Raw genomic sequence first — 27126 nt, 5'->3', positions numbered from 1 at the left:
ACCGCCCCAGCTGTTCTAGATGGCACGCCTTGGTCCAAACGGTCCAACCTTTGGTTGACCGTCTAGAGAGTACTGTCGAACCTCTCTAGGTAGCTTCTGATGGCAGGGTCAAGCTGCGAAGTTGCTGGGATATCCACCGCAGCATTTTGTGGAACTGGAAGTATCCTGGAAGAGGTATCCCCCTGGGTTAGGGGAACTCCCTCAGCGCGTTGGCGGGCCATTTGTTGCTGTAGGACCAGTAGGTTAGAGATTCTCCTGATGAAGGATGAACACTAAATCGGGCCCTCCTTCTAGTGCCAAACTGTTGATGCGGATTTTGACACCAACTAATCGACACGTGCGCAACGCTGGTTGGCCATGAGACACACGTGTGAGTATGGATAAAGTGTGTAGTAAATGTAGTAGTGAGAGCTTTTTAAAGTAGTTTGGATGCTAAGGTAGCGAGTTCCACGTCCACCGATAGTTGTATTAATATTGTGGGTCAGGTCTCAACAGCGGACTGACTTACAAATGATTAGTGAAAAGTAAATGCAAAGATACAAGAGAGAGAGGGATAGCTAATTCAGAGTGTAAAATGGCCGAATCCCCTCAATGAAGGGTTCTTCTCCTTTTTATAGTGAGATGAATGTAAGTAATCATCATTAAATCTGTGGGTTGGTGTGAATGTCAGGACAAAATCATCTGGCTTTATGTCACATTGCCCACCTTCCAAACTGATTTCACGCGATTTGGAGCAGGGAATGGACACGTGGGATCTCCATAGCGTCTGGCAGGTCTGGCGCGCGCTTACCGTTCTGACGGGAGCATGTCACACTCCATCACGTGATTTCCCACGTCGGCCCTTGATTTTCCAGGCATAACAATTTCTAATGCGAATTAAACAAGTTACATGTGTGACGCTAATACGATATCTAATTGTTCATTTGCTCGTGTTTGATGAAGCCTTCGACTTATCCAATTTTTGTTAGGGGCTTGACACTTGATAGTTAAGTTCATTATTAAGCCAGCCTGGACTTTCCCTTGAAAATGCTAATCTATTTTTGATTAAACAAAACACAAAGTTAGCTGTATTTCGTGTGATACTGATACTTGAATTTGCTTGATGCGAATTATGTTGAACTAGACTATGGTGCCCACATTAATCCTGTCAATTTGGCATTTCATTAACATTAAGATAAATCCCATTTCACCATTTGAGCTATAATAGCTACTCTCTAGTTATTCGGTTCTCATGATTTATTTAAGAGGTCAAAAAAAAAAAAAAAAATTGAAATCACACCCATTAATATGGATTTGTACCAAAAGCTGTAGCAATCTCATTATAATTGAAACTTTCAAATGTCAATTCACTGATTACAAGTTGGATTTGCCAAAAACCAAAAAAAAAAAAAAAATTATTTTTTACATCCCCACAGGAGCAGAAAAGGTCTAAAAATTTCATATAAATGATAAATAACCAGATTTACCTCTTTATGCCATTGCCTTCTTGAGACAGTGCTTATGATCGATAATGACTTGACGATTATCCAAATGACTAAGTGGATGAAGCTCTTGATGATGATGATGTATTAATATTATTGCGGCAGAACTCAAAACTATTCTCATCCATCTTCTCCAGCACAAAATGTGCAAGTGTATCGTAATGTTCCACCAAATTTTCTCTGCACAAGAACTCATCACCGCACATTCTCTCCACCTTCCTATAATAATCATGCACAAAAATATGTGTCTTTGGATTCCCACTCTTCTTGCTCCTGGCAAGAACTCCAGCCGTGAAGATTGGAGACATCCTCCCTGGGCCTTCTGGCCCGTCTCCTCGCGGCCCATCAATCAATATCACATCCCAATCAACCTCATAAACATGGTTAGGCAAATCATTGAGACCAAGCTTGCACTCTGAGAACAATAGATTTTGCACTGGCCTGCATTCATTACGTACTTGTTCCTTCACTGAGGCTATCAGTTCTTTGGTTTCCCTCATCCTGGTGGTGTATTGGACATCGAAAACATCAATCTCAGGATGTAACTCTTCAAAATATGCAGCATAGTAGCGGTTCTCATCGATGAAAACAGTGCGACCATTGTGGTTTAGCGCTTTCCACAGAAGGGTTTCTTGAGTGAGGCCAAAAACGAGAAAGTTACAAGGAGATGAGCACTTGCGGAGGGCATCAGAGATTGGTTTGAGCTCAGCGTGTGTCATACGGAAAGAATCGTTTGATCTCGAGGCATAATGGAGGAGAGTGTTGATGACAGTCGTTGCTAATGGTGCATTGCCGAAAGTAGAAGAAACTGAAGAAGTTTTGGCGGCCATGGGGGTTTTAGTGGTGATTGTTTTAAGAGGTATGGACTCTCTTGTGTAAATAAGAGTGAGAAGAAAAGCAATAGTGAAGAATGATACAAAAGCAAGCAGCCATAGACGATTAGAAGTTCCTTGTTTTTGGATGTAAGGGTGGAGAAGAATCAGCTTTGTGTTGCTGTTGTTGTTCTTCATAGTTTTGCCAGAGAAAATCGGTGTCTTCTCTAGGTCTTTTGCGATGGTAGAGAAGATTTTGAATATCCTGATGGGATTGAGAAAAAGGGTTTGATTTTAAAGAAAGGAATTGCTCAAGGAAAATAGAGATGGTTGAAGAAATAGGGATTAGCAGAAGTTGAAGGTGACATTACAATAACCTAAATCATTATTCTAGAAACCAAAATGGTAGCATATGAAACACAATAAATGAATTTCTCTTAATTTAATATTTCTTGGTTTGTTTCCATGCAATCCTGACTGGGCAGTTCGGTTAATTTATCGACAAGAATTCAAAAAAGCAAAAAATTGGATGTGGATAGGAGGAGAAAACAAGGTGGTTGGGCTGGAGCTGGTGAAAGCAGGGGTAGCTGGTACAGTTGCAGCGACCCAATAACTAATTACAAGCCACAAGTCGCTTTTCCTTGTTCCTTTTAGGTTTATTTCTCACGTAACCTATTAAACTACACACCATTTCTTCAATAATTAGTTTCCATTGAAGGGGACAATCTACCTGCAAAGGACTCCATAATTTCAAACTTTGATTTGACTGTATAAGAAATTAAGTTCATCGTATATATCAGACTCAGAACTTGCAGTTTACGTAGTTGGTATGTACTCTTTTATGTACTTTTATAATACTTAACAGGTGTCTCTCTCTGTGTTGTTTAACTTAATTTACATAAATAAGCAATACATGTTAGCAATTTGAGAAGTAAAGTGGATTTTGAAAATAGTCCACAGGAGAGGAACATAACAAGAACAACCGAGATTTTATACACGCACTTATTTACTTCCAATTTAATTCAGTTTTTATTCCTTTTTTTTCAACATTCTATTAGACACCTACCAACCTGGTTTCTCCAATTAAAATACCTCAAATTCGTTAGGAACAAACACCTTTCTTTTATATCGAACGACGCATAGATTTTATGACTTTATTTGAAATTTAATCATTATGTATTGTTAACATATAATTTTCTTATACTATGATTCAAGGTTGATCCGTACCTAGTCATAAATTGATGCCGGGGCCCAGGCCATGGGATGAATAGTATCAACAGTATCAGAAGGCTGTGAAATTTGGGGCTCATTAAAAAGTAAGTTTTGTCGTTTTTTAGCCTCTTGGAATCGTTCGGATGATTTTTTGGACCTTTTTATTTTTATTTTTTAGGGGTGTTTTTGCAAGTTTCTGAAGTTTTGGGACTTTTTACTTTTCTGATAATTGTTTAATTTTCCTTTTTTCTTTGATTTTTTGGATTAGGTTTTTTTGGGGAAACTATTTAAAGGTTGGTTCAACTGCAACATAGACAGTTTTTTTATTATTATCAATAAACAACATATTAAGAACTTTGTGTGGTTTTTTTATCCAATCTAGTATTTGAATCTTGATACAATTCGGTGGTGGTTATTTGTATCACTTGTTGATTTTCAGGTTTTAGTCATCTCTGTAAATTTATGTAAAAAAGACATAAAACATTATTACTTTTCAAGTATATACTTTTCAAGTATGTATGCCCGTATGCATTACATGAATGGTTTTAGGTGTAATAAAAATAAGTTTTGGTAAGCAGTAGCTCTTTTATTGATAGTATATTATCTGATGAGCTTGCAAAATAAACCCATTGAGCTTATAAATGCTTGATTGGCCCAATTCGTACAATGGGTCTAGGTTGGAGTACTCATTAATGACGTTTTGTGTTGTATTTATAGCTAGGGACCGGCGTTTGCCCCGACCCCGTGGGGATCTGGCCCAACCCAACCCAAATGGGGCAAGGAATCCCCAGAAATGTCAGGGATAAGGTTGGGGACGGTCCTTAAAAAAATCCCCGACCTACCCCGTCACCACCACACCCTCCCGGTTGGAGCCCCACCTTCTTTTATTGAGAATTTTATGTTTTTTTTTCTTTGCAAGATTGCATATAATGTTCAAGTATAAATTTATGATATTTACTTTTATAATACTTTCTAATATTTGTATTAAATTTATAGAAAAAATAATTTAAACGAGAGAGTCTAATAATTAAATATATGTATTATCACTTTGTGAATTTCACAAAATAATAATACATGGCCCAAAAAAAAATTTGATTGTTTATTACAATTTACCAATCCAATATAAGAATATTCATAATTGTTTAATGACTTATAAATTACACAAATTCAATTATCCTTGTAATTAATTAATTGGTCAACTAAATATGATGTTAAACTTAATCAATGTTGAGAACTTGGGATAATGGGATTTGTCCCTTTCACAAATGGACTAATTTTATTAGTTATAGTAGAGATAGTGTTTTATGAACTAATTCATCAATTTACGTAGTAAATTATGAATTTAGTTATATTAATTTTGAGAAAAATTAATTAATTAACAAGGCTAACTAAGCCTAAACCTCCATACAATTGAATAATAAATTAATTTATCTAATAAATTATGTTAAGATTAGATATAGATATATTTATTTTATAAAAAATTAATTAATTAACAGGGTTGATTGAGCCTAATTGGCTAAGCCTTCATACAATTAAATAAGTAATCAATTTAGCTAGTAAATTATGTTAAGATTGAATTTAGTTATATTAATTTTATGAAAAACTAATTAATTAATAGGACAAACTAAACCTAAGCCTCCCTACAATTGAATAATTAATTAATTTACCTAATAAATTATGTTAAGATTAGATATAGATATATTTAATTATGTTCAAGGAAAAATTCCCGTGGGGCAAATTTCTCTATGAAACCTCGCTCATTGAGTTGGGCCAGGATGGGGATGGGAGTGATTCCATCCCCACGGTCCGGGGAGGGTCATGAGAGTTGTCTCCGCAAGCTGGGACGGGTCGAGGACAATCATGAGAGTGGATATCAGAGACGGGGATGAGGAATGTGGTCCCCGGCCTGCGCCCATCCCTATCTATAGCCATAAGAATTTGAATCCCAAACTATAGATATATTTTGGGTGAATGTTGCTTTTTATAAAACTCAAAAGTAAATAGGTGTAGACTAGATTTAAAATGGAAAAATCTTTTAAATTATATCTAAGCTGATATAATTTATACTAAAGTGAACTGGCGGCCGAATGGTGCGGTGTGACAACCTCACGAGAATTAAGGCCCATCAAGTAGGAGTTTATCACTTCTCATTTTGCTAGCTAATAGTAGTTTGAGTCAGTTTATAAAAGCTTATGTCCCTTCCACTAAGTAAAAACAAACTCTCGCACGATAGACTCATTATGAAGAACAACTTCTACTCAAGTTGGTCCAACCTAATACATATTAATTTGAAGCATCATCTATAAACCTAACCACTCCCAGTATTTGCCCAATTTTGCACTTCTATTTTTGCAAAGAGTTCTTTTTTTTTTTTTTTTTTTTTTTTTATCTTTATGTAAATAAAGTATATCAGAGTAATCAAAATTTTTGTTTGCTTGTAATGTTTATGTGTATCTTAAAGCATATATTTAGACAATTCTTTTACAAATTAAATTAGTAAATAAGAATAGTTTCTTAATATTTGTGGATTTGTTTTTATTTTTCCCAAAAAACAATTTAATTTGATATTAGCCACGAATGTAAGTTGATGGATATTAAAAATGATTCAGTTTTGAATAGATAGATTGATTAATTGGTATTATTTTCTCACATTTCAATATACTAAAATCACGAAGGTTTACTATCTTCATTGACTTTCTGGGTTCAAACTATATTGGGGTCACCTATCACATATTTGTGGGTTTGTTTTTATTTTTCCCAAAAGGCAATTTAATTTGGTATTAACCACCAAAATGGAAGTTGAAGGGTATTCAACATGCTTTAGTTTTGAATAGATCAGACTGATCAATTGGTATTATTTTCTCATATTTCAATATGCTAAAATCATGAAGGTTTGCTCTCTTCGTTGATTTTCTGGGTTCAAACTACCTTGGAGTCACCTACCACATATTTGTAGGTTTGTTTTTTATCTTTCCCAAAAAAGCAATTTAATTTGATATTAGCCACCAGAAATGAAGTTGATGGGTATTCGACATGATTCAGTTTTGAATAGATTAGATTGATTAATTAGGTATTATTTTCTCATATATCAATATGCTAAAATCATGAAGGTTTGCTCCTCTCATTGACCTCCTGAGTTCAAACCACCTAAGGGTTACCTACCACATATTTGTGGTTCATCTTGGAACATTGAGATTGTAAAGTGTTCAATGAGCTCTGTAGATTAGTTGAGGTGCGCACAAACTATGGCCCAGACAACTTGATCATATAAAAAAAAAAATCGTGAAGCATCAAATGACAAAATCTACTAGCTTATATTATATGATTGAATTTTGAATTGCTTACCAATAAGGCAATAACAAGAATATTCAACATAAACTAGGCTTCTAGTTATTAATAGAAGGAGAAATATTCTTTTAACAAGAGCATATAATCCTTTATCTAAATATAGAGCTAGGATTGTTTTGCAGGCCCAAAATATTAAGTAGTAATACAGACAAAAAATAGAAAGGTAAAATCAAAGTGCTATTCACCAAAAGTGCAGAAAATTCCAGAATTAAAGAAGGCTTTCGTAGAAAGTTTTGGGCTTTGCCGACCTTTTAAAGCCCATGACTCCATGATTGAGATTTGGTGGCGTCAACGAGGTCTCAGTAGTCAAGAAAGCACCAACTTTCTTTTGGTGATTGATGAAATTGAAATAGGAGATAAAATAAAAGGCAGAACGTCTTGGTACGTGTTTTTAACTTAGAAAGAAGGGACGGATAAGATGGGTTTTCTAAAAGATGAGAAGACGCTATCTTCGATTAACACAAAAATGAACATCACCATTCACCAACCCAAAACAATTGCATCGCTATAAGGCAAATCAGAATTCCAAATCACAAGCCACAACCTTCTTTATGTTGTAAAGTTTTTGAGAGTTTTGCTAATGGGACACACACACACTCATCATCATTCCCTTCAACTCACCCTTTGGTTTCTTTCTGACACTACAACTACAAAGGAGGGGCAGTCAACATTTTATTAGCTGGCTATAAATTTTTTGATGAAGTATTTTCAAAACACATTCTGAATGTGTATTTACTGTTTTAAAATGTTTTGCTGAGAAGCATTTTTGTTGACACTGAGCAATGTTTCAATGCTTTCCAGGCAAAAAAGGAGAATACTTTTTCATATTTCCGTCATCAAGGCTCCAATAAAATGAAAAAAATTATAGGACATTCATGTTATAGGAGGAGTTATGTTTAAGTTACAAATGAATAGAAACATGCAGAATTATAGTTTTTAATTGGTTATAATAAAAACTTAACGTGCACTAAAAGCTCCGATTATTATTACTATCGTTGCAATGCTGAAACGAACTCCAAAAAAGGCCTTAACAATGCAATTCTACTCCAGTACAACCAAACCAAACTTTCTGTGTCTCACTCAATGCTTCACGAGTCACTCAATTAACTCACCAATCCCTGCAAAACTCAGTACAGTACAGTGCAGAGCCAGGCCACCTTAAATATGCGCAGTGACCTGTCATTTGTTGACCAACAATGACCCCAAACTGGTATTTAATTTGATGTATACGTGAAGTTAAATGCAGACAGATCTGCCCTGCCACGCTCTTGGATAATCGGGTGAGATGTAGATCGTAATGGACATATTTGGTGGATGGATTGGAAGGAATGAATTTGGTGGTGATGATTGGAGGCTTGTTTTGGTTTTGTATTATTGATTCTACTGGAACACGCAATCACTGAAGAAGAAAGTAGTAAAATGAAAATGAAAATGATTAAGTTTTTATACTTATAAATCAAATGTTAAGTTGTTGGTGGATATTTTGAGTCAGTTTACGTGTATTTTAATTAATTTTTCAGGATCTTAAAACTATCTATCTAAAAGGACTCAAACTCAAAAGTTCATAAAATATTTTTTTACATTTTTACCCTCAGGTGTACGTGCTTCTCATTGTCTTCTTCTTTCCAGATCCATGTCGAATTTTATGGCTTTTATTCAATTATTTAACGCAACAGATTATGGCATGTTTGGCTTAAAGTCAAAATAATGGCAATCAATGTCTTAGGTACAAGTGCTTTGCCTTGTCTTTTTCAACTCTCCAACTAATATTCTGTAACTTAAACATATCTGTATCCACTTTAGAATTTCATCTACACAAAAAGGCTGCCTCAAAGTCCTTTTGACACCGTTTCCTTTATTTTATTTATTTTATTAACGAATGCATCTCTATGGCAAAATCACTTAACCGGTTAACCCTCAGTCGTGACATTTGTTGTAATACTCTTTTTGTTATTATTTATCTTGATGTAAATAAAATTTCAAAAATATGTATTTTAAGTAATATGTTAAAATTTTAAAATCTTAAATGATAGGTTGATAATACATATAAGATGCTATTTTGATTGCTTAATTTAAATTCATAAAAAATGAATTTTGTACGATGATCAAATATTTGTGACAATCCTCTTAATATAATTAGAGTAAACGCCTTTTTTCCACTCAAGGTTTGCCTTAATGATTTTTCCACCAAAGTTTATATTTTGTTTACTATTCACATTATACTTTTTGATTCGGCGATCAATAGAGAGCAAATTCGGTCTAGGATTTTGAATAGGAGATGTCAATGAGTATTTTAGTGTCGGGATTGATCAGAATCTAACTTGAGAAGGGTGATTGCGTGTTTCATAAAATTTTGATAATTGATGGGATTGACGAGAATAAAATTTGAGAGGTTTTAATACGTGATTATTGAATAAGAAAATGATAGTGGTGTGAAACTGCAAAGATGTCAAAATTGGTATAAACTTGAGGGGAAAAGACGGTATTTTGAAATTTTTTTTTTTATGGTGAAAAAGTCATTAAAGGGTGGGAAAAAATCGTTTATTCTGTATAATAATAATCCGGAAGGAACGGAATTATAACTCACAGTATCAGTACTGTTGGTAACGGTACTCGGAGGGGGCGCAGGCGCACTTTCATAAAGAAGAGTAGTGGGAGTCACGCGCTCCCACGACATGAAGGGAGGAAAGTCATATAAACGAAGCGGTCGACGCCCACAATTTCTCCAATCCCTACTTTCACGTGACTTCACACTCAAAGTCCCACTACATATCTAATCCAGCTGCTCCGCAACAGCACATCGCCACCGTCCCCAGTTCCCTCCTTTTCCAAAACCCTACCAACACTGCAAATGTTACACAAATGACAACCAAAACGTCACCGTTGCTCTCCCTCCTTCTCCTCCTTTTCCTCTCTTCTACTGCCACAACCTCCGCCCAATATCCACCATTAACGAACTCACTTCTTCCATCCGACGCTGTTTCGTTACTTTCCTTCAAATCACAGGCCGACTCAGATAACAAGTTACTCTACGCGCTTAATGAGCGTTACGATTACTGCCAGTGGCAAGGCGTAAAATGCGCTCAAGGCCGGGTTGTGCGCTTCGTTCTTCCCGGTTACGGTCTCCGAGGCACTTTCCCTCCCAACACTTTAACTCGCCTCGACCAGCTCCGAGTCTTGAGTCTACCCAACAACTCGCTCACCGGTCCGGTTCCCGATTTATCTCCACTTGTTAACCTAAAGTCTCTTCTTTTAAGTCACAACTTCTTCTCCGGAACCTTCCCGCTTTCCATTCTATCGCTCGATAAACTTACTGCCCTTGATCTGTCTTATAATAAACTAACGGGTTTAATTCCAGTTAACTTGACCGGTCTAGACAGGTTATACTCTCTTAAGCTAGAGTGGAACCGGTTTAACGGAACGCTTCCACCCCTGAACCAATCATTTCTTGTAATGTTCAATGTTTCCGGTAATAATCTCAGTGGACCGATACCGTTGACGCCTACTTTGTCTCGGTTCGGCACGTCAGCGTTCTCATTGAATCCGGATCTCTGTGGTGAGGTTATTAACAAAGCTTGCAGTTCACGACCACCGTTCTTCGAATCACCGAACGCCACTTCCCCTCCTGCACCGCTCGGTCAAAGCGAGCAATCACGGGGAATAGAAGTTCTAACTCCGCCGTCCTCACCAACGCATCACAAGAAAACAGGTTTAATTATCGGGTTCAGCATCGGTTTTATCTTGTTATTTTCATCCGTGTTGTGTATTTTCTTAATGGTCAGAAGAAGAGGCAGCGAAAGAAGAAACACAAAAGAAACAGAAACGCAGTCGTTTGACAACACGAATACTTACCCTGAGCCAGAAACAACTTCAAGAATAGCTGTTGAAGAAAACAAGTTCCGAGTAGAAACAAAAGCGAACAAAATCCAAGTTGAAGAAATTTCAATATCACAGAGAGTGAAAAAGAGCGGGAGTTTAGTGTTTTGTGCCGATGAATCTGAAGTGTACAGTTTAGAGCAACTAATGAGAGCTTCGGCTGAGTTGCTAGGCAGAGGAACCGTTGGGACAACATACAAAGCCGTACTTGACAACCAGCTGATCGTGACAGTTAAAAGACTTGATGCTTCAAAGACCGCCATTACCAGCGCTGAAGTGTTCGAGCAACATATGGATGTTGTCGGTGAGCTTAGGCACCCCAATTTAGTGCCCATTCGAGCTTATTTTCAAGCTAAAGGAGAGAGGCTTCTTATCTATGATTATCAACCAAATGGTAGTCTCTTCAATCTCATTCACGGTACGTATGAAATTTTCTTCCTTTGGTTTTTCTTTACTCAGTGAGTCAGGGAGCTCCCGAGTTGACTGTAGTTATTTCTGCTTGGCGTGGGAAATTTAGACAAATTAGCGGAAATGCAAGTGTAATTGCGTTTCTGACGTGGCCACTGTGCCCGGAAGAGTGGTATGTGTTTGTGACGTGGAGTGATGTTATTGGTTGAGGAGGAAGCATTCTTGACCATAGGCTAAGATATGGTGATGAGTCGTGATGAGTGTCGCAGCTTTTTAGAATTTAAGACTTTTGGACCCAATTCCATTGTTGATTGCACCCATGCCGACAGTCACGGCATCGTTTTCTATAATGAAAATGAAAAAGTATTGGGACACACCCACCCACACAATGCTCGCTAATGAATAATGACCAAAATTTGAAATAAATAGTTGACTTGACCTTTGTTGCTTAGGGTCAAGTTTTCTTCTGTTCTGGCTGAGGTTTCATGTTAACTAACCTCTTTGATTTTGTTGTATGAGATTAATGAGAATAGTTGTTCTTATAGTAGCAGGTTGATCGTTGTCCAATATTAATTAACCACGTTTCATATTCTTTACAACTAAGAAGAAGTTGAAAATGTGATAGGTTCAAGATCAACAAGGGCAAAGCCTCTTCATTGGACATCATGCTTAAAGATAGCAGAGGATGTGGCACAGGGCCTTGCTTATATACATCAAGTATCAAGGCTAGTTCATGGCAACTTGAAATCCTCCAATGTCATCCTTGGAGCTGACTTTGAGGCTTGCCTCACAGACTATTGCATCTCCATCCTTGCAGACTCTTCTTCTGTTGAAGATCCCGATGCTGCAGCCTATAAAGCGCCTGAGACTCGCAAGTCCATCCGCCAAGCCACCCCCAAGTCGGATGTCTATGCTTTTGGGGTCCTCTTACTGGAGCTTTTGACGGGTAAACACCCGTCACAACATCCGTTCCTTGCGCCCCATGATATGCTTCATTGGGTCAGAACAACGAGGGACGACGATGGTGGGGATGGTGACCAACTTGGAATACTTACTGAGGTTGCTAGTGTTTGTAGCTTGACGTCACCGGAACAAAGACCGGCAATGTGGCAAGTGTTGAAGATGATTCAGGAGTTAAAGGAGACTGTAATGGCGGAAGACAACGCAACTTTTGGTTACTCATAGTCATTTTCTACATCGAAAAGATTGGGGTACATTAAAGAAAATCAAAACTTGGAGGGGACATCATCTGTAATTTTGGATTTGAAGTATTCGCCCCAAAGCTAAGTTGGAAAATCTTACTAGACTTCCTGAGGCCTAGCTGGAGGTTGAGTTTTATCAGTACAGAAAATAGATTGAATTCATCTTTTGCAATCTCGTATATGTATCATAAATTTGTGAAAGCAGCTTTTCTTTTCCTTTCTTTTTCCCATTGTTTTCAGTTCTCACATTGGCTTTAAACGAAAGTTTCACCGTTTAAATTTAATTATGGTCGTCAAATGTCAAATACTCAAATGTACCCAAAAAGAAGTCTTAGCTTAAACAAATCGGCCAATTCTACTACCTGAATTCTTTCTTTTCAAATTCGGGTACTCTAAATACATTCTAAAATTTAAATATTAATTTTTTTTAAATTATTCCTTCGGACTGGGAAAGAAATAATTAATAAGGATGAACGTTTACGTAAGAAAACATTATAAAATTTTGACAGTCAGAAAGCAGGTGCGGTGGAGGTGATGAGTAGGAGGCATGTCTTCTGAGTTCTGACAGAGGAACCATGGCCATGGGAATTGCCCAAGTGGTGCGGCAGGTGTCAAGTGTGTAATTGTTCAACTAACAAAATTCAGGTGGGAAATCTTAATTTATTACGAGTAATTCTACGCCTATAAATAAATTTATTATTATAATAAATTTATTTGTAGAACGAAAGAGTGAATTTGTTTTTTATTTCACTTTTATTTATTTTTTATCATTTTATTTTATATTAAAAATTTATTTGTAAGTGTACTATTATTGTTATAAATTATTTATATTTGTGCTTTCTTATATCTCATCGAAACCTTAAAGTGATTAAGAATTTTGTGTTTACCCATCTCAGACGTGCAGAGTCGGCCCAGGCCCAACTGCAACTAAAAGACAGACGCAAATTTGATATTGGATTATTGAACAGGCCGATTTAGGCCTCACACGCTACGATTTTGAGTGGTTAAGCCCTTAGAAACCTAATCTCATAAATTCTCATTGGAATAGGTGGTATTTTCAGTCTTTTTCTAATGAATTTCCTAAAATTCAAAGTTTATTATCAAAAAACTAAGAGCTGCCACGTAGGGATTATAAAAGAGAGTTTATGAGATTGGATTGTGAATCGATCTTTATTGATATAATAATAATACACAGCAAGGAGTTGAGTTAAAAAAATAAAAGAAAGATGGATTCAAGTGAGACAAATGAGACATATAGGGCTTAATTTCAATATGTGATATTAGCTTTCCCATAACTGGAAACGTGATGAATGAATTTTACAAGCATTACAAGGCCTTTTGTAGCCTGCAAGCCGCATCACATAAGCCAACCAAAACCGTTAGATTTGGAGCAAGTTGGCACTAATCTAAGGGTCATTAGTAAGACACATGTAAGCTGCTATGCAAGTTGATGAACTATAATGGCAGCTGTCTCTTTGGTGGAATTGGAAAGCCACCCAAATTGCACTTATAGACTTATAGTGTAATACAAAATACTTCTATTATTTTTAAAATAGGAGCTCAGATTTTAAAAATATGCCCCATAAGAGCTCCACCATGGCAGATGGAAGCAACAAGTTCATGATTGACATAAATCTTGACAGTAAGGCGCAAGCTGGTTCGCAGATATTCTCAGATTAATTGAGCACAATTAAAACATAGATAAGGCACAAACTAATGAGCTCATAGTCTTATAAAGAAAACAATTCTTACAATAATATGTACAAAAAAAAACTGAGAAAAAAATAATAATAATTTGAAAGCTCGATGTTGCACAAAACTATTGACTTAGCAAGAGAATTTCTTCCCTTTCATTATAACTAACAAAACCTTAAAAAGAATACAACAAAATACATTATCACATCTACAACATATGCAACGATTCTTAGTCACCCTTTTGCTACTTTCTGTATCTTCATGTGAACCCACCAGCCTCACAAGATGCTCTCAATTATCACTATAAAACTTGAAGATAACATCAGGTGAGTCGCGCAAATTGCAATCTAACGTGTCAATAGTCAATACCATTACACAATGGAAGCACCAACCTCCTCTTCCCTATTCACAACATGTCTGCATCCAAGTGAAAGAAAAAAGACAAATCAACTTAAAGTTATGTTTTCAAGTTTTCTTGCTCAGAAATGTCAACATTAATGAATATGACTGCAAATGGAGCTGCCCTGGTTGAAAAACAAATATTGGAGGTCAAATGTATTAGCCACTCAAGATGGCAGATTCCAATTTCTTTTAAGGGAATAGTTATGAAAATTGTCATGGATTTCTGTTTTTCAAATTATGCAACAAATCATGCAGTCAGCTAATTAATTAACAAATCTACACAGCAGGCTGGAACTGAACCAGCTCTACTTTGAAGTCATCAGGAGTAGCAAATTAATGAATTCCAATGAAGCATGAATGAAGTTTCAGTGCTACTATTGAGGTCAATAAAACACCAAAACAGCAAGAGGAAGATTACCTGCAGTCATTCTTGTTATCACTCGGCCATAGGTCAGATCTTATATAGCAATCTAGATGTATATACAGGAAAAAGAGAGCTGGTGAAGATGAGGTTGTCATGTTATATCACATCTATTAGAGCCTGTTGACGGGGCCTTGACCTCATGATTGTCTCATCACTGTGCTTGATCCATTCTGAGAGTTTCCAAGGCTTCTGCCACTTCCATTTGAACTGAAGTAGCCACTGATGATGGCTCCTCTTCCACCTCCACAGTTTACCAGTTTGACCTACGGTAGCCAGTTTCTTCATTGACAAGTGGCCAACTGGAACCATCTGCATTCACAATCACCTCTACTTTGTTGATCAAGCCGAAAGACCAAATCAAAATGAAACCATTGAGCAGAAAAATTACCTTTCTCGTTTGGTCTAAGAATGCTGCTGACCCTTTAACTGACCCATTAGCAATGCCAGGTGTAAATTTGAGTTGTTTTGGTGCTGGAAGTGACACTGGAGATAAGGGTCCACTCATTTCGTCCACAAAGTGTTTTGATGAATTGCGTGAGTTCCCCTGTAGATTGCCCTTCAAAAGTATAAGAACAATAACCAAAACTAAAAATAGGAGTTCAAAGACAATTTTGTCAAAAAAGTACAGCAGTTTTCATTAGAGTGCCTCAAAAACATTAGTCTCGTATTTCAGGATTGTCTCAAATGAACAAAAGCACCAAGTTAGAAGGTAAATGGTACTGTCAATATTTTAACCCAGATTAGGATGCTATATTGAACTTGCTATTTTCATACTATATCATCAATTACAAAGAAAGATACTAATTTCTTCTACCAGCTTACATGAGAACCTTTTCCAATATATAAATAATAAACTGAGAACTGCTGGGCAGATATCTCACCGAAGGTGGTGTAGCCAAGGCAATGGCAACAGCTTGCTCTCTGATCTTTTGCTCCTTAATGAGTTCTTTTCTCTGGGCTTCACTTTGCTGTAATAAAGCTACAAGCTCATTTAGTTGCTCTTTGATGTCTTTAATTTCCATATCTTTTTCCCACAACTGGCACCTGTTGAAAGATGAGTACTGAAAGTATTAACACTAGAGAAATCACTAATATTTACAAAAGATATCAGCTCTATTTACAGTTGCTCACAGTTGATTCCAACCACTGAAACCAAAATCCAGATGTCATATAGGGTCAGAACGTGACAAAGCCGAGGATTTTTCTTATGTAAAATGGTTCTCAAAGTACATTAATGCATTTATATATTTAAAATGGCCAGATAGCAAGGAAAGAAGATTAAATTGTCTTGCAGTTTGCAGCCTGAAAAAAAATGTTGGAACATCCTAAACTAGGGAGATTTAAAATCTTGCACTCTTGTAAACACAAGACTCAAAACAGCAATTTAAAGGTATACAGAAGACAAGAAACCATGCATCATAATTGTCAACATCACTGGAGAAATCAAAGAAATGGAAGAATATATAGGAGATTCATATCAACAATTAGCTATGGAATGTTTTGATTCTTATGTTGATAATAAGAATAAATTCAAGCAGGAATGGAAGTGTTTGTACAAAAAGGATGCATGAAAATAGGTTTTCGCAGTTTCTTATTTATTAGCTTGTAACAATTTTCTTTTTTTTTTTGGGGTTAAACCACAAGAGTTTATTCTTTTCTATTCAACTATTCATAACGGATCATAAAAAAGATACTTAAAATAACTACACTTATCAGATAAAAATCGTGCAAAATTGCACGAATAACAAGTAAAAATAAAATCATTCATATTCTCACTAGTCACTAGGTTAGTTAATACCTTGTTTGTGCAGCAACATTAAACATATACTGAAGCAAGTACTTAGCATCTCCCATAGAGCGCAAATGGTTCCAACGCCCACGACCAATTAAGGAACGCTCTCTTTCCTCTGCCTCTGAAAGTTGTGAAGCCATCGCCATGAGTGCATTTGAAGACATGCTCAGCATGTTCTCCAGAGAAGCCATTCTAGCCATTCTTGCATTTGGTGATAAGGATAACAATCTAAATGGTTATTAAACACAACTAGTAAGCAGAATAGAATTTATTCCTTGTAGAAGTTAAGACATTGCTATAGTTCAATAATTATTGCTATTATAAAGTATATGGCTAAAGTAAAGGTCTCAGCATTTTCGGTGTAACAGTACACAACATATGGGAGGAAAAAAAAGTTCATAAAGAGAAAAATAGCAGATCAGATACCTGGACTGTCCATTTTTCCCTCTCTGGGGACTATGGCCATTTAATGACAACTGTTCCACTTGTTTCAATACAGATAACTCCTGTGCCAATGCAGCTTGCCTGTAAGAGTTGTAAAAATTTTAGAAATTCATAAACAATTTTGAAAGGTTAAAAGTAGCTAATATAAGAAGAAAAAAGGGCCCAAAACATACACTTGGCTTTGCTTCTCATATTTAAAACGAACTTCATGCACATTCACCGTGACTTCTAGCTCGTGGTCAAGCCACTTTTGGAGAGATTTTTCATTGCTCTAAAAAACAAAAACAGAATTAAAAATTTCCTGTCATTATCTCTGTATCATAATTAGTAATAAATTCTCCAATGAGACACCTTCAGATGGCTCCAGGTTGGGTTTCAAACTGTTCAGGCCAGTTGTTTTCGGGTTAAGAAAAAAAACGAAAAATACAAATGGTTAGTAAGTCAACTAAACCAACCTATGAACCCTGTTATATGGTTGATTGTCTAAATATTTTTTTTTAAACACAATTTTCTCTGGTCAGGAAACCTAACCAACCACAACCAAACAGGCTGCTGGATATGAAAAGGCATTGACTAATCAAGGTTAACATGCAGCAGTATGAGGACTGTTAAGTGTAAATTGTGTACCTGTCCATTTGGTGTATGTCCATTGGAATTAACTGAAAGACATAACATCAAAATTAGGAAATAAGCAAAGACTGAATGATTACAAAACAAAAAGAAAATGATATTCACCTGAGCTGTCACGTGTAGATGACTTGCGGGCTTCCAGCAACTCCTTTAGCCTTTTGGTAGCCATTGCCGCCTCCTCAGTCTTTCTTTGAAGAACCTGTAAGAAGAAGTGCAATGATCAGAAACAGTATGAATCTCTATGACTGCATCTCACAGAATCAACAGAAGACACAGACGCAACATGTGTTGTAATCAAAGATGAAAACACTTGAGTTTGACTTTCTTTAGGCAGAAAGAAATACTTCTATGATTGCATCTCAATGGTGTCACTTTTTCAGAGTTTCCAGGCTGATTCTAACTCTTGTTCACCTATATATATTCTGTCAATTTCATACTTGATGATTTTCACTTATTTTTAACAGAGGTTTGGTTAATTACAGTTTGAGTGTACCTTCTTCATCTTCTATTTGCAAAGTTCAATTCTTTTTCTTTTTCCCACCTTTTAAAAAAAAATTCTTGGTCATATTACTTTTACATCTTTTATCCTATTGTTTTGACCTCATACTTACCTTACTATTTGTCAAAAGAAAGAGAAGAATGGTGTCATCTAATTATCTCTATCTTTTCCATCAGCTTTTACCCTAAGGCTGAACGGGATCAATCCTCACTCACAGTGCCATAAAGTTGCCTAAACACTAATATAACTAGGTCAGAATAAAGCTATGACTGGATGTCCAGTGATTAACATTTCAAAGATCATTAATCATCCAAATCCCACGGGAATATTGGTTCAGATCAATAGCCAATCTAAATCCAAGATATATAAAAGTCTGGCACCAAATCCCACTTGAACCCTGTATTTGAAAAGCAAAAAAAGGTGCACCAATATTTTTCACAGTGGACCAACCAAGAGATCTACACATAGGATAAAAGCCCCATGTACTGAACTAGAAACTGGGGATCCATAAAAAGTTTCTTTTTTTTTTCTCTTTTACTGCCCAAAACTTCCCTGACCTCTTCTTAGCGTTCATAAAGTTCTAAACTAATTTGTGCTATATAATGTCTTGACCTCTTGACGAAACCAAAGGTCTTACCCATTCAACCCAATCTTCAGGGTTGCAGATCAGCAAAACACTAATGAGTATTCTTTCCATTAGATAGACATTACAATACAGAATCATGACACACGTTATCAAACAATTGCAAGAAATAATTCTTTTACCATTTTCTGGCGTTGATTCAGTGCTTCAAGTTTATGTCGCTCATATTCATTTCTCCTTCCCTCCTTCTTGAGCTGTTTCAGAAATATAAAAATAAAATTGTGGTCAAGAAATATACATACAAAATGCAAAACACAACATAAAAGAATTCAGTACAATTAAAATTTAAAAAGAAATTCAAGATCACGGCAATCAAAAGTATAGAAACATGATTCCAAATATCATTACGATCAAGAAGAATGATCAGGTCAACAAAAGCACTGGAAAATTTCTACAAATGATTTAGAAAGTGAAGATAAAAACATTGTAATGGCTTCAGTTTCAGTTTTAAAGAAAAAAGAATATTCCAGTCTCTTTTGCTGGAACATTTAATCGGGAATTATTTATCACAATTGATCTATTATGTGTTTCGTGTGTCATGTGTCACTCCAATAAGCACATTATAAATTTCCAAACCACATGCAATGAGAATCTGTCCAAAAGAAATGGACTTCAAATGAAAGCAGAGACTTAGTTGCAAAGTTAAAACACTTCTTTTTACCAGAAATCTTGACTTAGTGATGTATTACAATACATTGTGAAGCATGATTTTTGAAACAGAAAATCCATTGCATTTGAAAATACTTAAAACATTTGACAACTAAAATTTATTGTAGTCAATCACCTGAAGCAATTCCTTCTCTCTAGAGGCCTTCCATTGTCGGAATTGCTCTGATTCTTGTTTTATCTTATGTTGCAGCTGAACCTGCAATGCAATGAAAAAGCAGAAATATCCCAACATCATAAATATTGTGGTCACTTGTGTAGTTGATCTAAACTTGGTAAAAGCACCAAAAATAAAGCCAACCTTTTGAGCCTTGATATACTGAATTTCAGCCTGCAACCGCTTTGCTGCTTCATCGCTTTTTTGTTTTTGCTTTAAAAGCTCAACCTGGCTTTCTTGTTTCTTCTTAAGTTCTAAAATCTGAATTTGACAACGAAATTAGACAGCAATTAAGCAAGAAATCAAGTTCATGGCAATAGATTGATAACTAAATAAAAGACATTCTCACCTGTGCCTCAAGTGATTTTAATTTCTGAGCATGAATATCTTGCGTTTTGTTCATATGACCATCAGAATTGGCAGCAAGGTTCTCCACTTCAGTCAACAAACGGTCTCTCTCTTGCTGTGACAGTACTATATAACATCAGCAATTGAAGTGAAGGTGTATTTAATAACTAAAATGGAATAATTTCCGACTTAACCTGCACAATCCTTTTCTCTTCTTCGAGTTCAACAATTTTCTTCCCAAAGTGCTGCTTGAGTGCTTGAGGGTCAATCCCTCCAAAGAGTTTCATCTCAGACTACATTGAATTAAAAACGGCAGGGCAGATGTTAGATTAAAGATTTTGGATTAAACTCTGTTAATTAAACTCTGAGTGCATTTTCGGATGATTTGTAAAGACTAACAGAAAATTAAACGTTCATGTTATAAGGTGCTTCGGGAGCAATGACATTGTATGGCTGGCCACAGGAACGATATATGCTCGGTGATTACTACACCAGTTCCATATACAATATGTTTGTCATCATTAGCAACTTAGTTCAACAAAAAACCAAGATGAAGTAGGATATGATAACTAAAATCCCAACAAATACCTTGGTTTGCAATTCTTTATAATCAGAACCCTACTTTTGGATATAACTAACTTTTGTGGCTCCTAATGCGGAAAAAAGCTTAAATTATTGGAAATTGAGGAACCAAAAGGTAATTGAGGAACCAAAAGGTAGTAATGATTTCCCAAGATATCCAATACATAATGCTGAAAATCTAGGGGCAACAGATGTCATTCAACAATATTGGTTATGCATGCACACTTAATCCTTTTTTATAGGCTACAGCCATAGAGGTAATGTAGAATGTTGTTAATGATGCAAATGTGAGCAATCCTAAGACACATGTTCAGGAATATCCAAACTTGTCATTACCTTTTAAACTTTTTGCGCAGACCAACATTATACATCATGTGATGAATTCCTAGGTACATACCAATTTCAATTTCTCATGTAAACATAATTTGAGGTTTAAAGTGTTCTCTTTCAAGCCTACAAATAAACAATAAATATCTATGAATAATTTTACGACTGCGGATAAATCAAAGCCTATAAATAAAACCTCTTTCTGCTCCAAACGCTTGTTCAACTCATTCAATTCTTTATCCATGGTACTTCGCCGAAGTGCATGCTCCAATTCTTTTGCTACTTCTTCCATTTCCCCAGAATTTCCATCTGCATAAATGGAAATTTTGCCCAAATTCAGTAAAAAAGAAAAAGAAGAAAAAAGACAGGGAGTGACATGATAAATTACAGTTTTAATAGATAGAGCCATCACCAAGATGATATGGCACATCAGACACACCCACTCAATAAACCCCATCCAAAACAGTAGTAGTATCAAAAGCAATATTTAGGGGACGAGCAATGAAACTTTACCAAAATAAGTAAAAGGAAAAGCCAATAGTGTTCCATGCTTTATCTACAGGAAATACTGCTAAAGTTCATTCACTTTCACTTCCAGTATCCATAATCTAAAGTGGTCTTTATTACAAAATAAATAGAGTAATATCACACATTCCAGCTTCATCAATTGTTAGAACATTTGTATATATATTATTTGTCACATTATCTCATTATCCACAAGTCAATGCAATTAAAGTTTCACCTCAGTTCAGATAAAGAAGTTGGGATCCATAGTATTACTCAAACTAATTGGTGGTTCACCTGATGTGACTTCATCCATTTGGTAGTCAGATGAGTCCATACTCTGAAAGCCCCTCTTAAGACCATCGCTTTTGACAATACAGCCAGGACCTTCCTGAAATATATAAAAGGAAGAATAGACATAATAATCATCCAACATCGTGATAAATATGTCACTGAACTAATAACATGAACATAAAATAAAAAAAAAAATTGTATTAGTATTAAAGTGTATGATTGTCATTCAAAATAATACAAGGGGTGGAAATTTGAGAAAACATCAGGAAGGAGAAAATAACTGATAAACAACTGAAGTTTCTCTTGACATACTTGAGCATCAATTTCACTGTCCCCCACAACTGCACGTCTGCTGCGATATTCATGAAGTTCTCGACAAAGGTCTTCATTGGTAGCCTCCAGCCAAGCAATTCTATCTTTGAGAACCTATTCAACCAAAAACATTACGTGAACCATTAAACAAACCCAAAGGTATCTTCACTTAGAGGAAGAAACAACTAACTTTGAGCAAAGATAGATTTATAGAAGGCTTGATACCTGCACTGTATCTGATGGAGATTCTCCAGCACGAGCACCAAGTTCAGCTTGTAAGAACTTTAGCTGCTCACGCATCTTTTGCATCTCATTGGATATTAAATCTCTATTAACCTGTACAATAAAAAAAATAAAGGAAAAAAGAAAAGAAAAGCTTTTTTCATTGTGAAAAAGATATATGGAACTTAAAACTAGATCAAGTTTCCCAATCTATAAATTGCAGTCTAGGGAGCATAACTAACAAGATATGAAAAAGTCAAATGCAAGAACTCACAACAGGTTTATTCTGAATATTACGAGCACGGTTTGCATATTTCAGAGTGTTAAGACTTTCCTCAGCATTGATGTCAGCAGGACTTACACAAGCTATAAAAAGAGTAACATTCACAGTATATAAGGAAACGAAAAAAGAACATATAATTTCAAAACTTGTAGTTACAAGCATAAAATCCCAATTGACAATCAAAGGATCGCTTAAACATTTACCTATCATGACAGTTTTGCTGTTCCCACCAAGCGAATCCTGCCAAAAGACATATGTAAATGTAAATCAGAAAGTTCTTGAAAAAGAATAAAACAAGCCAAAAAGAGAACAAACTTCCATTAACTAGTACTTCATCACTTCATAAATCATAGTAGATCATGGTGCATTTATTACAGGCCAGAAGAAAAGATCAAAAACAAGTATCAGCTAAAGGCCTAAACAATGAAGAAATAGCAAATACTCAGCCTTGATATGGATGAGGATAATTTTATATATATATATATATATATATAAAAGATAAACAAGAAGATAGAAATTCACAGTTTTGAAACAGATATTAGACAAATACTCATGAGCATGTGCTATTAGACAATATACCGTTAAGATCTAACAAAGCATCAGATAGTAGAGAAGAAGCCAGATTTAATTAGATTTTTATGAGGCTGAATGATCCTATTTAATGTATGTTAGATTTGATGTATCCTCTGAAGACAACTATATGTATGTTACTTAGAATATGACTGATAGAGATAGAGCTAGAGCGAAACATAAACTTGTATGATTTAAATATCAGGTCATCACTTAATATGCTAACATCAGCATTGAGATTTAGTAAGTAAATTATACTCTTAAACAGCTCAATCAACACATCAACACATAGTAATCATACCTGTAAGAGTCGAGTCAATTTACTGTCTCGGTATGGAACATGCACACCCTCTTTCCGCTTTTTCTCATCTCCTAATGCGCTGATGACATTACCAAGTGCAAGAAGTCCTCTGTTAATATGAATACCTGTAAGGTAATAGAAAAAGTGTTAATCATCATTATCATTAGCACAAATAGAAATACAATAAGAGATAAGTAGATATACCAACCTTCTTTCAAACGTAGACCGTCAGAACCTGTTCTCTTAGCTCGTTCTGATCCAGCAAGATCAACCAAATGCAGCTTTGCACAGAAATATTCTTCACCCATATCTTCATCTGGAGTGTCATTATCAGGAGAAACTGAATGGACTTTACGCATCTGTTCTAATGTGATTGTGAAGATTGCATGGGACCGACTTTTATACACATGCAGAGGAATCACATGCCCCATCAGATTATGAAGATTCATTAATTAGTTATAACAATGAAATCTGCTCTTCCTAGTAGAATTTAAATTATTTTCTTTTTTACAAAAATCAACTAAAATAATTGCAAGTTTCAGCAACAACAATATCGATTTTTTTTTTTTTTATAATATTGCACTGGAAAATGAATTCAGGTAGTAGAATTGCCAATCTCAAGTCAAGACCACTACATAAACATCATTATCTTAAACAAAATGATGCTTGAAATCATGGTGTCCAACTTAGTTTACCATAATACAAATCCACTAGTATTTTGTTTATGAAGCCTCCTCTTTTGTTAAATAGTCATGTACCCATGGTCAAACATAGAGGTGCTGCTGTGAAAATCTGGGAAGGACTAGAAAGCAAATACAATGTCTAGATAATTGTATAAAGGAAAGATGGTGATCTATGCTAGAGCTAAATTTCCTCGACAACAATATTCTTTAACACACAATCAAAATTAACACCCTCAAACCAGAAATAAGTAGACAGCACTCCTGTCAGAATTTTCTAGGATGGAAAGAAAAGATTGAATTTCCTAGGTTTACCTGGATTGGTTGTTCATATTTGTACTTCCCGTTGCCCGGCTTAATGATCCTTGCTCCAGGCAAGCAGCCATTTCTTGTAAAGTATTAATGGCAACTTCAGTTGATCCTGCTAGTGTTATGACTCCATTTGATGATTCACGAATTTGTATTGGAGGCCTTCCAGGAACATTAACTTTCCCAGAGTGTCCATTAGTAATCACTGACTTATTCACAGATACAGAATCCAGCAAGTCCCTCACTTCTTCCTTGAAAATCTTCAGATTCAAAACCTCTAATTAATCCTCAGCAATGAATTTTAAAACACAAGAAAGAGCAGTCTTGAACGAAAATAAGGGAGCCAGCCATCACATTCTAGCTTGAAACTAATAGCTTCAAAACTGAAGCAAAATAATAATGATAATAATGATACAGTGAAAGTACCTCAATGAAGGAAACATGTAATTGGAACTCTGTTTGATGTCTCAATGTATCAATTTTATTGAATAATGCATTCATTACTTGAGGAATCAATCCTGTCTGAGTACCTTCTTTAAGGCCAGTACCCATGGTGTATGTTTTGCCAGATCCTGTCTGCAACATTTGTAAATGTCAACTGTAATAAAAGCTTCTGCAAACATAAGGCAATTTTGTACAGAGTAGATATTATTACCTGACCATAAGCAAGCACGGTAGCATTATATCCTTGGAATAAACCCTCAACAAGAGGAGCCGCACATTCTTCAAACATGGCAGAGGACGGAGAGCCACCATTTCCATAGACATGATCAAACGTGAAGGAATGTGTGCCAATTTGTACCTGCGGCACACCCGTTACCATTTTAAGTAACTCGTGATAGTAGCTAGAAAACCACAAAGGTAAATCAAAATTTGATGTATTCACATGAATTTACATAAGTTTCATCGAAGAATGCAGACCTTTCAGCTTCAATTATTGTAATTAGCATGATTTTTGAACAATTCAGTTTCGACTTGACTTCCAGAGTCTTATTAAACTGGAAACAATCTTCTTACTAATAGTGAGATTGGATATTGTAAACCAGTTATTAAATTGCCCTCACAGTTTAAGCTAAAAAATCCATCTCTTTCGTATAAGCTAACACAAAAACAGCTAAGTGGAATATTTATGCATGGATAATCAAGCATATTTGACTAAGAAACAACAAGATGATTTCCGTCATAAAATAAGCTTCAAAAAAAATGAGAATGCAATAGAATTGTTTAATTCTTAAGAAAATAGCTGAAAGCACAATCGATTTAGTTAATCGGAAATGAAATTGTGAAGTGGTGAAGTCACCTGAGGCTTTCCAGGCGTGACAGTAACACATTCTTTACAACCTTGGGCACGTTCATCGCCAATTAAGGGACGTATGTGAACGGCAACCTTAACACTACAATTCTCGGATGATGTTTCCATGATGTGTGATAAAAGTGAGAGAGAAAGAAACTCAGAAACAGACAAAGATAGTTTGATTAATTTAGCAGGGAAAAATTAATCGCATTGTCTAATCAGTTGAGATTAGGATGAAGGAAAACGATGCAGCAACAGAAGAGCAGAGAAGCTTGGGTTTTAACAGAGAGAGGTAAAAGAAAAGAAAGTGGTGGTGGTTGTTGTTGTCGTTGTTGCTGCTGGTGGTTTGGTAACTGAGAAAGTGGAAGCTGAAGCTAGGCGCGGATTGGGCTTTTGTTTGAAAATTAAGGAGAAGAAGTAAGTTACCGCAAGATAGAAGAAGGATATCAACATTCAACAACTACTGATTGATTACTATCATTTTCATTTTCCTTGTGCTTCACTCTCTCTCAACTCTCTCTATTCTTTTTCAGTCTGACTGACCATGCTTTACTGTTAGGTGTACTTTGTTGTGCTTATGCTGTTTCTTTTTACCATTATGCCCTTCCGCTCTGGGCTCCACCCTCCAAAGTCCACAGGCTAATTAATTTATTATTTCTTTTCGGGAAAAAGAATGATTATTGTATTTCCCTAATTAATATTCACACGCTATTTAGGCGGAAAATTATACCATTTCTTGTCCTATTAAATCATTATTTCTAATAGATCTATAAACATAATTAACAATTAATTTACACATATGACTGAAAAAAATCGCACGGATCTGACATTTATCCCGATCTTATAAAGAAAAACAGTAGATTTCATTTATTATGTCTGGTGTTTTTTGGGTTCATTCATTACATGAGTACAGTTTGGTAATAGACTCAACTGTCCTTGTTATTTCCCTTCATTTATCACATTTCTCTGCGCGCTGTTCTGGCATTAAACTACAAGGGCCAAAATTCTGTGATTGTAGCATGATAAATGAATAAGAATATTAAAGATGGATTAACCACTTGATAATAGAAAAACAAAAAGGGAGGTTCTCTAAATTCATAAGTTTGAATCTTCCATACTCTAACAAGAGTGGCAATCGAAAGGTTATTGATTATTCGTTTATCTTTTCAGAATCCTGAGAGATGATGATATATATATATATATATTAAAGATCGATTTACGAAAAGACAATTTGAGATTAAGAAAATATTTGACAATCACATAACATGATAGAAATTTAAAAATGGATATCAGTTTGTTATAACTAATAGAATTCATAAAGAAGCCTTGTTATTTTATATGCATATTGGGATTGACTGCCAGTCGTCCTTTTAAGGAGCCAATGGAATTTGTACAAGAATAAAAAAGAG

The 27126-nt window shown here is 35.6% G+C and overlaps 3 protein-coding genes across 3 annotated transcripts; 1 reads left to right on the top strand and 2 right to left on the bottom strand.

The window, feature by feature from the left end:
* Positions 1 to 1292: 1292 nt before the first annotated feature.
* Positions 1293 to 2703, bottom strand: LOC116123810 (protein IRX15-LIKE-like). The gene has a single exon (XM_031409540.1). It carries the CDS (start codon positions 2489 to 2491, stop codon positions 1535 to 1537), a length of 957 nt encoding a protein of 318 aa, XP_031265400.1. The 5' UTR covers positions 2492 to 2703; the 3' UTR covers positions 1293 to 1534.
* Positions 2704 to 9600: 6897 nt separating this feature from the next.
* LOC116123820 (probable inactive receptor kinase At5g67200) lies at positions 9601 to 12561 on the top strand. The gene is made up of 2 exons (XM_031409552.1): positions 9601 to 11147; positions 11763 to 12561. Exons 1-2 carry the CDS (start codon positions 9716 to 9718, stop codon positions 12320 to 12322), a joined length of 1992 nt encoding a protein of 663 aa, XP_031265412.1. The 5' UTR covers positions 9601 to 9715; the 3' UTR covers positions 12323 to 12561.
* A 1555-nt stretch (positions 12562 to 14116) lies between these two features.
* Positions 14117 to 26239, bottom strand: LOC116123809 (kinesin-like protein KIN-4A). The gene is made up of 26 exons (XM_031409539.1): positions 25724 to 26239; positions 25079 to 25225; positions 24850 to 24999; positions 24430 to 24683; positions 23643 to 23830; positions 23435 to 23559; positions 22767 to 22803; positions 22555 to 22646; positions 22284 to 22394; positions 22059 to 22172; positions 21750 to 21843; positions 21145 to 21257; positions 20234 to 20332; positions 20041 to 20154; positions 19836 to 19952; positions 19653 to 19733; positions 18991 to 19062; positions 17832 to 17925; positions 17724 to 17755; positions 17270 to 17367; positions 17079 to 17177; positions 16659 to 16880; positions 15742 to 15904; positions 15249 to 15404; positions 14855 to 15169; positions 14117 to 14451 (listed from the first exon to the last, which is right to left on the bottom strand). Exons 1-25 carry the CDS (start codon positions 25841 to 25843, stop codon positions 14957 to 14959), a joined length of 3105 nt encoding a protein of 1034 aa, XP_031265399.1. The 5' UTR covers positions 25844 to 26239; the 3' UTR covers positions 14117 to 14451; positions 14855 to 14956.
* Between the last annotated feature and the right edge of the window lie 887 nt (positions 26240 to 27126).

The sequence above is a fragment of the Pistacia vera genome, unplaced genomic scaffold, assembly GCF_008641045.1.
Source record: "Pistacia vera cultivar Batoury unplaced genomic scaffold, PisVer_v2 Contig145, whole genome shotgun sequence".
In the NCBI taxonomy this organism is placed as follows: Eukaryota; Viridiplantae; Streptophyta; class Magnoliopsida; order Sapindales; family Anacardiaceae; genus Pistacia; species Pistacia vera.
This window is presented reverse-complemented; position numbering and strand designations above follow the sequence as displayed.